At 40.6% G+C, this 13,993-nt stretch overlaps 1 protein-coding gene across 3 annotated transcripts in view; it reads left to right on the top strand.

The window, feature by feature from the left end:
• SLC41A2 (solute carrier family 41 member 2) overlaps nucleotides 1-13,993 on the top strand; it is a 96,451-nt gene that overhangs the window by 70,070 nt on the left and 12,388 nt on the right. For all 3 annotated transcript variants that reach the window (XM_073323973.2, XM_073323974.2, XM_073323990.1), the window contains 2 exons: nucleotides 10,759-10,890; nucleotides 12,793-12,941. In XM_073323973.2, coding sequence (XP_073180074.1) covers nucleotides 10,759-10,890; nucleotides 12,793-12,941 — 281 coding nt within the window. The remainder of the gene's footprint in view (nucleotides 1-10,758; nucleotides 10,891-12,792; nucleotides 12,942-13,993) is intronic.

Here is a 13,993-nt window from a genome sequence, read left to right as displayed (position 1 = left end):
AATCCAGGTTTTCTCACCCTCCACCCCCCCACACAAATTCACTCTCCTGCTGGTGATAGCCCATCCAAAGTGACAACTCTTTACACAATGTGCATGACAATCAAGTTGGGCTATTTCCTGCACAAATCCAGGTTTTCTCACATCCCCCCCACCCCCATACACACACAAACTCACTCTCCTGCTGGTAATAGCTCATCCAAACTGACCACTCTTCAAGTTTAAATCCAAGTTAAACCAGAACATCTTGGGGGGGGGAGGGTAGGAAAAAACAAGAGGAAACAGGCTACCTTGCATAATGACTTAGCCACTCCCAGTCTCTATTTAAGCCTAAATTAATAGTATCCAATTTGCAAATGAATTCCAATTCAGCAGTTTCTCGCTGGAGTCTGGATTTGAAGTTTTTTTGTTTTAAGATAGCGACCTTCATGTCTGTGATTGCGTGACCAGAGAGATTGAAGTGTTCTCCGACTGGTTTATGAATGTTATAATTCTTGACATCTGATTTGTGTCCATTTATTCTTTTACGTAGAGACTGTCCAGTTTGACCAATGTATATGGCAGAGGGGCATTGCTGGCACATGATGGCATATATCACATTGGTGGATGTGCAGGTGAACGAGCCTCTGATAGTGTGGCTGATGTTATTAGGCCCTGTGATGGTGTCCCCTGAATAGATATGTGGGCACAATTGGCAACGGGCTTTGTTGCAAGGATAAGTTCCTGGGTTAGTGGTTCTGTTGTGTGGTATGTGGTTGTTGGTGAGTATTTGCTTCAGGTTGCGGGGCTGTCTGTAGGCAAGGACTGGCCTGTCTCCCAAGATTTGTGAGAGTGTTGGGTCATCCTTTAGGATAGGTTGTAGATCCTTAATAATGCGTTGGAGGGGTTTTAGTTGGGGGCTGAAGGTGACGGCTAGCGGCGTTCTGTTATTTTCTTTGTTAGGCCTGTCCTGTAGTAGGTAACTTCTGGGAACTCTTCTGGCTCTATCAATCTGTTTCTTTACTTCTGCAGGTGGGTATTGTAGTTGTAAGAAAGCTTGACAGAGATCTTGTAGGTGTTTGTCTCTGTCTGAGGGGTTGGAGCAAATGCGGTTGTATCGCAGAGCTTGGCTGTAGACGATGGATCGTGTGGTGTGGTCAGGGTGAAAGCTGGAGGCATGCAGGTAGGAATAGCGGTCAGTAGGTTTCCGGTATAGGGTGGTGTTTATGTGACCATTGTTTATTAGCACTGTAGTGTCCAGGAAGTGGATCTCTTGTGTGGACTGGACCAGGCTGAGGTTGGTGGTGGGATGGAAATTGTTGAAATCATGGTGGAATTCCTCAAGGGCTTCTTTTCCATGGGTCCAGATGATGAAGATGTCATCAATATAGCGCAAGTAGAGTAGGGGCTTTAGGGGACGAGAGCTGAGGAAGCGTTGTTCTAAATCAGCCATAAAAATGTTGGCATACTGTGGGGCCATGCGGGTACCCATAGCAGTGCCGCTGATCTGAAGGTATACATTGTCCCCAAATGTGAAGAAGTAGTTATGGGTAAGGACAAAGTCACAAAGTTCAGGTTAGCCGTGACAGTATCGGGGATAGTGTTCTTGACGGCTTGTAGTCCATCTTTGTGTGGAATGTTGGCTTCAATAGAGACTGGGAGTGGCTAAGTCATTATGCAAGGTAGCCTGTTTCCTCTTGTTTTTTCCTATCCCCCCCCCCCCCCCCCCAGATGTTCTGGTTTAACTTGGATTTAAACTTGAAGAGTGGTCAGTTTGGATGAGCTATTACCAGCAGGAGAGTGAGTTTGTGTGTGTATGGGGGTGGGGGGGATGTGAGAAAACCTGGATTTGTGCAGGAAATAGCCCAACTTGATTGTCATGCACATTGTGTAAAGAGTTGTCACTTTGGATGGGCTATCACCAGCAGGAGAGTGAATTTGTGTGGGGGGGTGGAGGGTGAGAAAACCTGGATTTGTGCTGGAAATGGCCCACCTGATGATCACTTTAGATAAGCTATTACCAGCAGGACAGTGGGGTGGGAGGAGGTATTGTTTCACATTCTCTGTGTATATATAAAGCCTGCTGCAGTTTCCACGATATGCATCTGAGGAAGTGAGCTGTAGCTCACGAAAGCTTATGCTCTAATAAATTGGTTAGTCTCTAAGGTGCCACAAGTACTCCTTTTCTTTTTATAAATATTAGGTTGCTTCTAGAAGGAGAAAAGTTGGGGTGAATTGTACATTACTTATATTCAGTATGCCTACTGCTACTAACTGATATTATAGGCAGAGCTGATAGGTACACCAGTAGTTAAGGTTGACTAATGCTTCCTATTATAAGGCTCTGTTTTCAGTTGCCTGTAACTTTGCCCAATTTTAGCCATTAGGCTGAAATTTTCCTTGCCAGGTGTCTGCTTTAGGCTTATCTGTTTTGGAAAGTTTCAGCTAAAATGGTTTGCCCATTTCTGCAGCAAGGAAAGTACTTTTTTTTTTTGGCCAATATTAGAAATTTTTTACAGTGATTTCGCTGAGAAGTTCTAGCACCTCCATGCAGTGGTGCAGGGACTCAGCATTTGGTGAGGGAGTTGTTCGAATGTCAGAGATGTGCTTTTTGCTGTCCCTGTTTAAAATCTGCTCAAATTTGGTCAAGTTGGTAACCGTCTGAAAATCTCAGTACATGTTCTATAAAGATTTGTTAAAGTTCTGCAGCTAAACATTCTGAAGGCTCCATCTGCATTGAGCATGCCTCATCCCCATACAGCTCCTATAAGCTGACCAGACTGCAAATGTGCTGTGTCCACAAAATGACCTGGCATGTTCCATCCCAGGCCTGCAGGGGCAAATTTTTCCTTGCAAATTTTTCTCTTGGATGCTGGGGGCCACTGTGGCACTAGGCGCCACAAATGAGAGCAGGTAGGCTCTCTTGTGTTCTCAGGGTAGGGCTATCCAGCAAAGAAAAGCCTGTGGCTGGCCTGTGCCAGCCAACTTAGGCTTGCAGAGCTAGGTCTCCGGCACTGTTTCATTGCTGTGTGGACTTTCAGGCTTGGGCTGGAGCCCGAGCTCTGGAACCTTGTGAGGTGAGAGGGTTCTAGGGCTCGGACTGGAGCCTGAGCACCTGGGCAAGGCATTTGAACTAGACTTTCCATTGGTTGCCATTAATTATGTGTACCTTTATTTTTTCTGGGTATCCAACTGGAGACCCTGAAGTCTGATCTGCAGAAGTCCTGAGCATTCACAACTGAAACTGAAGTCAATGGGAGCTGTGCTTTGAACATATTAATTGCTATATCATGCTAAGTACTGTGAAAAATGTGGTCACAGGTGTCTCAAATTAGGCATCCAAAATTACTGGACACTTTTAACCTTAATCTCTCTGTGCCATCTGTAAAATGGGAATAACACAACTACCTCACCTCACAGGGGTGTTGTGAAAATAAATTCATGAATGTTTGTTAGGCATTCAGATACTATAGTGATGAGTACCTTAGAAAAGCCCATGAGGAAATTAATAATGCTGTATACTTTTAAGCTTTTGAATAGTGTCCTGTAAATAAGATATGGGGCACACATCGGACAATGAGAATAAAATGAAATATCGAATAGTTGCTCAGTTGGTGACCACAATTCATCCTGTGCACTGAATGAGGCAGGGAGGGGCCAATGGAAGAAATAGTATGTGATCATGTTAAAGACTGTATCATAATGTATACCAGCTCTACCTACAATAGGTATATGTTTTTGTATGTGTATATAAAAATTATCTGCTCTTGGGATTCATCGTAACAATGTACATATAACTTATTTCTCAAATTGTAGATTAAAAAGTTATTGCAGCCTTGATATAGCAAAAGTCATCAGCATTTGATTAGACATATTGGGTTGGGGAGATGTGCACACAACTAGAAACTTTTTAAAAATATTGAACATCTTTATAGAGGTGGAGTCAGATTCTACACTATGCTGAATGTCTTCTGTGAATTGCTAAATGGCCTCAACTCCCATTGACTTGCAGGTGGTGCTCCGTAGCTTGTAGGATCAGACCCTTGAAGGAGGGAGGTATATACATTAAGATTACCCAACTCTTCCCTTTATAAGACTCTGTTTTCAGCTGTTTACAACATTGTCAAATGTAAACCATTTAAGCTGAAACTTTCCATGCCAGGTGTCTGTCTCTGGCTTCAAAGTTTTTGGAAAGTTTCAGCCAAAACAGTTCAGTCATTTCAGAGAATACTTGGGGGGAGGAAATACTTTGTTTTGCCATGTTAAAAATATTTTAAAATGGCTATTGAGAAGCTCTAGATCTCCATACTTTAGAGAAGGGATTTGAAATTTAGCAGAGGGGTGATGTTTGTGTCAGGTCTGTACCTTTTGCTCTTCCTATGGAAATCTGCCCAAATGTTCCAAGAAGCCTTTGAAAAATCTGTTTGCACACGCTAAGCAGAGCCTTTAGACCTGCATGGCTAAAATCTTGGAAAATTCCATTCACGCTGAGCATGCACCAGTATCTCTCAAGTCCTGTGTATGTGGACTGTGCATACACCATCTGCATACAGCAGCTGAGTGTGTCCATTCCTAGGGTACAGAGGCTCCGCAGGACTTTCCCTGAACTTTCAGCTCTTGGCTGCTCTGGGCCGGGGTGGGACTGGACACCAGAACTGAGAGAGAGCAGAGAGACTATCTCCCTTGTGCTCTCAATATCCCCACCCCACTCCCTGCAGCTGGTGCTCAGGCAGCATGGAAGAAGAAGGTGCCTGACTCAGATACAGGGAGCCAAGAGCCAGACCAGGGTGAGGGAAGAGGAAGGAGTAGATTGGGAGAAGGAGCCACAGTGGTTGGGGATGGGGGAAGACTGAGAGTGGACGCTGCGAGACAGAAGGGGAGGAAAACCTGTGACTGGGACCTGAGGGGTTGGGACTGGGAGACAGGAACTGGTTGGGCAAGATGGCTGGGGGGAACTGGGAAGCAGTTGGTGTGAAGGGTGAAACTGAGATTGAAGGAGGAGCTCAGGGAACTTGGACTTGCTAGGCAAGCAGCCTATAATTGGGAATCAGTAAGGTGGGTAGGGGGAAAAGCAAATCTGATGAGAAGCTGTGGTGCCTGGGAAGAACTGGGACAAGGAGCCGGTGACAGGGGCAGACAAATGGTGGAAATGACTGGAAGGGTGAGAGACAAGTTGGACCGGGGTGGGGGGAGGGAGGGAGCAACTTGGGTCTGGCTGAGTGCTTGACTTCACAATTTTAATATTCTTTTAACATAATCTCTGACTGTGCATGTGCACAATAAAATGAAGATGATGGGTTGATGTAAAAATAGATAATTCTCTCTCTCTCACACACTCACACACACACACACGCACAAACTAAATATATATATATATATAATGTGCTGTAGAGCAACTTATTTTTTTGTAATCAAATACAGTGAATCTGAAGATGGGCAAATATATATTAGTACAACACGTCAAGTATACTTAAAACACCTCAAATACTTAGAACTATGCTATTAACATGCATAGCCATAGCATAACATTGTTTCCATGATAAATTAGGACAGGTGTTTTTTCTTTGAGAAATGTTATATCCATGTTACATAGCCAAGCTAACAGACTAACTCAGTAAAGTCTGTAGCAAAGCTCCTTTAACACAGTTCTCAGAAAAAATTATTTCCAGTGCTAGACACTGAAATTATGTTAGCCACCATATTTACAGAGATAACTGGTGTGATTTTGGTTGTACCATGGACAGGGTCTTATGTGTTGAGAGTGTTTGTTAAATGACAATGAACAGGGCTGACAACCTTTCTGTAGAAATATTTATCCTAAGGAAAAGGGCTGTCTTTTAACTCTAGATTGGTTCAGTGAAGTGACATGTTTTTTTGGTATTTTTTAATAATGAAGTCAGGGATGGCATCCTTGTCTGCTAGAGAGCTTAACTTCTGTTATCCTTACTGACAATGTAGTATTCTTATGCAGAAGTTAAGCACATCTGCTTTTCTGTGTGGAATACAAGTCCATTTTTAAGATTTTTACTTTAAAAGAAAATGTCATTATATATTATGGTTCCCATGTGACTAAAAAGAAACTAGCAAAATTAGTCTTTATAATAACCAGAATGCTATAGCAAGATGACAGCAATAATTTTTTTTCACGAAACATATTTCTGATTTAAAATAAACATAAATTTGTGCTTTGAAGCAGTACATAGGTATACCTGCAGATAATTTCTTAATGCTATCAATTACAGGGCTTTTACAGCCTCAGGCACTAAAAAGGAGTCCATTCTAAAGCTAAGGATTCACACCAGTAATCTGGTGAATTGACAACCTGTTTCAGAGTAACAGCCGTTGACAACCTGTTGTTTTTCTAATGTTGTTAACTACACAATTGTATCTTTTAATGGTTTTCTGCTACCCTCAGTGATGTAATTAGTCTGGTACTGCCTGAGTAATTTCATGGGCATGGTAAAAAAAAAAAAAAAAGCAGCTATGAGAAGAAACAAATTGAATATTACTACAGAAAAATACCTTTCCATTTGGGAATGATACTCTTAAGGTATGAATAACTTTAAAATCCTTAACTCTGTAGCTGATGAGAATTTAGATAATTAAATCTGAAATATTTTCAAAACTGATAAATATGACTTGATGATCACCAGACAAATGGAAAGACTTTGTGACCAAAACCCCCACCTCTCATGTCCTGTTTGGTCCATCAGCTTCTCCCCCTTGTGTTTGCCTGAAGAAGCTTAATGACAACACAAGCCGCTGGGATAGGACACCTTTGTCCAGGTCCCTTGATCAAGACTGAGGAGGAGGTGTGTAGGTTCCAGAAACTTCTTCAGTACTTCTCCTTAGAGTTCACAGAGTTCTCTGCATAAAATTAACTATACATCAGTCATCTTAGCAAGATTTATTTAAAAACAGAGAAATAGTATTAAAATAAAAGAATTACTTTAACATCTAGTTTTGTATTTCTCAGAAGCTAACAAGATAAGACATTCTCAGCTTACTTGCAGAGAAAACAGAAAAGTGAACAGCTTACTTTTTTGAAAAGAGTCTCTGTCTAACCACTTTGGCCATACTGTCACCTTTCCTTGATAACTGGATACCATTTCTTTGCTCTTTTCATTGTCCTGGGGGACTGTGTCAATTTATAGACTCATAGACTTTAAGGCCAGAAGGGACCATCATGATCATCTAGTCTGACCTACACATTCCTGGCCACAGAAGCTTACCCACTCACTCCTGTAATGGGCTCATAATCTCTGGCTGAGTTACTGAAGTTATCAAATCTTGATTTAAAGACTTCAAGTTACAGAGAATCCACTATTTACTAGTTCAAACTAGCAAGTGACTCAAGCCCCATGCTGCAGAGGAAGGCAAAAAATAAATCAAAACAGGGTCTCTACCAGGTTTCCCTTAATCAAAGGCCACTATTTCCTCTTTCAAACCAATTTTCTGTTTTCCTCTAAGACATGGCTCATGGAGGATGCAAAGACACTTGATGATGATAAATAGCCATCTTTCAAAGGCTTAACATCTGAGACCACATTTCACAGACCAGTCTGCATGTCTATCCCCTAGTCAGTTGTGTATTATCCTTCCAAAGAGGCAGAAAGTCATTTTCCTCAATATTAACCTTGGCCTTTCTCATTTTCCATTGTTATTAATTAGGGACAGAGCTTCAGACCCTCTATTACTCTTTCTTTTTAATACATTTGTTGACGCAAGAGGCAATCAATCACAATGCAAGATTTTTATACCTTTCAGGAAGTTATTTATATCCATTTCGTGTGTCACCCTGGATGTTACATCTCTAGAAGCAGCAAGATAGAACTGCCTTTCAAAGGCTAGCTTAGATTTTTATTCGCAGCAATCTTCAAGATGGCGGGGAGGGGAGGAGATTTTGAAGTCTTAAGCAGCCTCTCCGAACACACACTGTCTTCAGATGTTCCTCTCCTGTTCCCACTAAAAAGGTGTCTATAAATATTCCCGGAGGGTTTCCCAGCTCTTCATGTGGTCTCCAGAGATAAGCTTTTCTTCAGCCCTTAAGACCACTACAGCAACATCTTTAGCCTCTAAAGATCTAATTCTCTTCAGGTGCTCATTTTCTTTTTCACCCCTTGATTTCTACTGGCTCCTCCCAAAATGGGGAAATAGCCTCAAGCTCCAAGATGGGATTTTAAGCCTCAGGGACTCCCTGAAGGGTTTCTCCATAAATTTGGAATTACATTGCAGGAAACATTTTTCTTTGTAATGAAACATGAAGGTAAGAAAAGAAGAATTTCCAGGGCTTTTCCTGTTCCTGGATGAGGGCAGACAAGGGAATAACTTTGTTTATTTACTCCTCTGCTCACCAGATTATGGAACTGGCCTAACTCTAGAGATCAAACTCCTATATCTGCTCAGAAACTCTACAGATTCCCTACAGAAATAGTTTGTCTCCTTCCAAGTGGATTCAGCAGTAATAGCCTGATTGAAAAACAAAACAAAAAAACAACAACCCTACCCTCGCTTTGGATGTGTCCTTGTGGAATCCATTAACAGAAATTTGGAATTGGGGAAATAAGAACATTTCTGATTGACTAATTGCAGCTCAGTTTTCTGTTGTGTCTTGTCCTTTCTATCTCTATCCTGACATAACTTCTATCTTCCTATCAGAATTGTGAACATTATCTACATTTTTTGTTGTTTGCTTACAAACTATTATTTGAATCTAGAGCTTCAAAGAAACATCTTAGTTTTGAATGCTATCCAAACATTTTGAGGTTCTTTATTTAATTTCAGAAGAAGTCATTTTCTTTCCTATGACTCTTATTTCCATAGATTTATTTCAGAATACTTTTTTAAACAACTATTTACCATTTTGAGGCTATGCTCTTGTGGTTTATTAACACCAGAATTGTTGCATAGAAATGTGGCATTATACTGGTATGGTGCAGCTACTTTGTTTTATACTGACAATATATATACACTGTACACTATTCTTATATATAGTGGCTTAACTTCAAATGTGTTCTATTTTAAAATATTTTGGCAAAATACTACTAATAAAATTAAGTTCAGAATAATCTTACAGAGGTGAGCCATGGGCCAGTCCAAAGAAGTAAAGTGTGTGCGGGTGGTTGGTTAGCCAAGAGGTTGATTGGTATCAGAGGCAGTACGGGGCAATGGTTGGAGTTCTCGCAGGGGTCAGTAACTGGAAGATCCAATCCAAGGGACTGGGTTAGCAGGTTACAGAGGCAAGGTAGGGCAAGGCAGCATGGCAACAAAGTGTCGTCAGACAAGACTGGGTGAGGCAGCAAGGCAGGGTCAGGTGAGGCAATCTAGGCAGCAGTGAGCAGGCAGTGGTTTATTGCTCAGACAGCTTCCTCTTCCTCTTGGGGCCTTTGTATTATCCAGGCTCCCAATGAGAGGACTGCCTGTCCATCCAATCAGAGGCCTGTTGTTTGGTTGCTGTGGCTCTGTAGGCCTTTAGGACTAAAGCTGTTGGTCCACGGTAGTGTTTAAGTGCTCTGTCATGGTTCAACAGCTAAGTATGCTGCCTAAGAACCTCGAGAGTCTAGGTTCAGTATTGATATCCTAACAGTATTCCATGACAAAAATAACTACATTAAAATAGTTACGTCTGAAAGAACTTACAACTTAAGGGTGAAAAAATTTAGAGATGTTGTCTTCATCTCTAAACCAAGTACTGGAAATTCAGCATTAAGATTTCACTTAAAAGAATTCCAAACATGTTAAAGTACAGATATGCACAGTTAATGCAGCCAGACAACCTTAACGTCTGCCCAGTAGCAAAGCTATGTAGTAACCATCTGATTATGCTTAAGACATCTGGGGTGTGTGGTCCTAGATTAGATTAAGTGTTTTTTAAATACGAGGTTTTTCTCATATTTTTCCCTTTATAGTGTCCTTAGCTCTTTAACTATTGTCCAGAGCCTCCACAATAAATACCACTCTCATCAGCTGCCTGCTGGTGGAATCAAACTCTCTGCCCCCTCCCTCATTTTTAGTTATTATCCTGAGTGGAGTGATCTTTGATGGTTTAAAGTGGTACATTCTACTCTATTGTCCAATACATTAATATATTTATAATAGTCAAGCTTTCATTCCTTAAGGGAAAAAGTGATGAAAAATTAGATCATTTGGAAAAATTTAATATAAAGATGGATAATATAAAACTTCTCTATTTACCTATACCTGATTTCCAAAGACAATTATGGATTTAAAATTCTTGAATCCAGGCTTCCAGCAGATGAATAGTCAGAATTCTCTGACCATAGAATTCTGCAACCATTAAACTGCCTTACCAGCATGCAGTCCTTTTCATGCTTCTAAGGGTATCATGGCTCTCTTGCATTGGTTCCAAAAGCAATTTAGTCTTTAAATGAAGACCGGATATCTTTTTAAAGAGATGTGGTATAGCTTAAACTGAAGGTATGGGCTTGATATAGGAATTACTGGCTGAGGTTCTATGGCCTACGTTGTGCAAGAGGTCAGACTATATGATCATATCGGTCCCTTCTGGCCTTAAAATATCTATGACTCCATGAAAATCAAATCTGGGCAAAAGCTGAGTTCAATTTTATTCTGAGTCTTCCAGTCATATTGTGTTTAGTGTTGGCCTGAGTAGAAGCAGAATCATAAATTTCCATGGTGAAGATGTTTTCACCTTTTGACCTTTGTACCGTGTGATGGGTATAATAGCAGTTGATAAAAGTTTGATAAATTGTTATCTGTCTGAGAAGAATCAGTGAAAGATGTCTTCTTTTTCCGTTTCAGGTATTGGTGGTAATTTAGTGGCAATTCAAGCTAGCAGAATTTCTACCTACCTCCATTTACATAGCATTCCTGGAGAGTTGCCAGAAGAAGCAAAGGGTTGCTATTACCCATGCAGAACCTATTATGGTTCAGGTATGTGTTGGTGGTTGTTAATTGTTGCAACTAGATTGTTGCACTCTTTTTTGCTTCTGTAGACCGACCTGTACACCCAATGAAAGTAGGCACCATATTCAGCTGTTGCTGTGATAGGTAGACAGTAATGAAAGATTCCTCTATCTATAACAATTGGGCGGTAGGGAGGTCGTGTATAGGGCTGGAGTGGGAGAAGTGTAACTGGGTTTGAGGGGCAGAGATGGAAGTCAAGAGGGGTTAAAGTCACTCCCCAAACTGCTGCACTCAGAGCTGCTTTGTCCTTTTATCCTCCATTAACTCATTAACTTCTCTCCCATCCAACCTCAGAAGTTCACTCCCGTTCCCTACCAACACCCCGTTTACCCTCGCTGTCAAGCCCTGGCTAGGAGTCAACGCACATGCACACAGTGTCCTTCTCTTTCCAGTATTTGTGGAGAGTGTGCTGATTAAATACTGGGTTCATTATAAATAATCTCTGCTTTCTCTTCCCAAACCCACCCACTGACTCTCTTGGACCCTCTTCTCTGGGTCCTTCCTTCTTTATCACCAGCACCACTCCCACTTCCTGATCCCTGCTTCCTCACCATGACCACTGCTCCCCTCTAGAATGCTTGCTTACCTCCCATTCCCAACTCCACTTCATCACCCACCCACTGGCCTTCAGGTGTCTGCTTCCCCCTCCATCCCCTAGTCCCCACCTTCCCCTCTCACCCCCCCCAAAAACCCTTCCCCCCATGCTTTCATGTCTGTTAGCCTCCTAGCTACTCAGTCTCCCCATACAGCAAGTTATGCTGTTTCCTCTGATATGTGTAGGCAGCAGCAGAGATTCCGTTGCCCGCAGCACCAGGTAGTCTGACTTTCCTCTAAGCTGAGATTTTCTGGTTTTCCAGTTTTCCCCAAAAATCAATAAGATTCTGTCCACTGCCTTAAATTTTGGAAATGATCAGATGTGGTATTATCACTTTATGTACAGAGAAGCAAAGAAATGCCGTCAAGTTGAGTGTAGAGCCTCGCTTTTCTTGGCTAATAAGGAATTTCATTCATTCATTCAAGTGTAAATTCTGTAATATGTCAGCCTATCCTGTAGGAATTGAATCATATTAAGACTTGATTCTCCCAGAACTTGTTTTGTTTCCTGACTCTCTCTACCCTCTTTACTACTAATTGGGAAAAGTATCCTTCAGCTATCTAGTACTGTTCTATAAACCAGCAGACAGTGTTGTAGCTGAAACTTTACCCTGATGCTGAGAACTTTTTATTTCCTGCTTCACATTGTTAGCCTAAGTCATAATGGTTTTATTCCATCCAGGTGATGATACTGTAATGGGAAGTTTCGAGTCATGTTGTTATCAACCACACAATGGTTGCTCTGACTTCCACAGTTTTTCCTTAAATTTAAAACAGAAGGTACCATTTGTAAATGTGTGATAGCTTTTGGTAAGAGTTGATTTTTGAGTAGCTTCTGTTGCTCTTTGATATTTATTAAATATACTTCTAACTAATAAATAAAAAAATAGGTGAATGTAAAGTTACTGCTTAGCAATATAAAAAGTCCTCTGAGGGACTTTTATGTAGAAGGTAAAGGTAGCCAAAACTTTGCCTCTTCTGAGGGAACATATAGGGGCCTACTGCAATTAAAAGTGGGTGGTAATGTTTAGGTAAGGAACCCAATCAAGGTGGCCAGGGGATGGTCTGATTCAGAGCAGACTGTCAGCAGCCTCTGCTGGCAGGGGTCCTGTTGATCCCCTGGCAGACACTAAACATAGAAGAAACTCTGAGGGAATTTGATGGTGAAAATCATGCATGCCCTACCAGAAGGGTACAATTTGCACCCCTTCTATTATTGATAAAAATATTTTCCAGCTTTCAAAGGGCTAAACTGCATTTTTTTTGTATTTACAGGAATAAATAACAAATCAGCCCAAGTTCTTCTCCTTTTGGTGATTCCTGGGCATTTAATTTTCTTGTACACCATCCATTTAATGAAAAGTGGTCATACCTCTTTGACTCCAATTTTTATAGCAGTATATTTGTTTGCAGCCCTGTTACAGGTAAGAATAAAAAATGGGTATAGTATGTTTTAGTTCTCAAAGAATACCATGTTTGATACTTGCTTTTAGATATGTAAAGAGTAGAAGCAATAGGGAATGTGTGTCCATGTTATGGATTATCGGCACACACCCTCTTTGTAATAAATTATTCTCACATATACCCAACAGCTTCTACAACTGCATTTTGGGTGTTTCTCATCAGACACCTCACTGTATCATTTTCCCAAGTAAATGCTGTACTTTTTCTCTGTTTCTCATGTGTCAGCACCATTAAAGCCAGTAAGCATCATGTTAAACAATGGGAAAGGAATATGGCCTTTATTAATAGAAAGTAGGCCATGAAAAATTCCTAAAAAAGGCTCTCATCGTGGTTTCATTCAAATAAAATGGATCACAGTCTTGGTTAACATAACCCACAGACGTAACAGTCTTACCTATATGCTTGTGTGCATCTCTTAAACACTCATTAAAGGTGAAGTCAGTTTAGCGGTAACCAGAATAATAATTAAGTGCATCCATTGTTTTCATTAAACATTTTTGCATCACTTTTGCTGGCTTTATTTAAGTCTCTAGCCCGAGCAATATCAGCAGTTGAAAGGAACCTTTGAAATAGTCATAGCGTAAGCTGAAGTCACTCCAAAAAAAGAAATTAGCTTATACATTTAATTGTTTCATTTACAGTCAAGTTTTAGTTAAAACTTTGCTGAGCTGAATAAAACATTTAGTTATATTTAAAAAGAAAAATGAAGGGCATACTTGAAAGATCCATATGTGGAGTGTAGGTCTTACTTCTAAAATAACTATTACCAAGTTATCTTTAAAACTAACATCATCATAGTCAACAAATCTGTTACATGAAAAAAACTATAATTCAGTGTTCTGAACTCTGTTTTTCTGTGTTTATTGGAGTGGTGTTGTTTCAGTTTAATTGTAAATGGGTAAAAAAAATCATCTGGATTGTGTATTTTAAATATACTAATTTTTTTGGATATGCTGAAGTTAGAAATTCAGTGATAAAAAGATGGATTTTGCAAACTGCTAGCATTTGAATT

Source organism: Lepidochelys kempii, chromosome 1, assembly GCF_965140285.1.
Source record: "Lepidochelys kempii isolate rLepKem1 chromosome 1, rLepKem1.hap1, whole genome shotgun sequence".
NCBI classification, from domain to species: domain Eukaryota; kingdom Metazoa; phylum Chordata; order Testudines; family Cheloniidae; genus Lepidochelys; species Lepidochelys kempii.
This window is presented reverse-complemented; position numbering and strand designations above follow the sequence as displayed.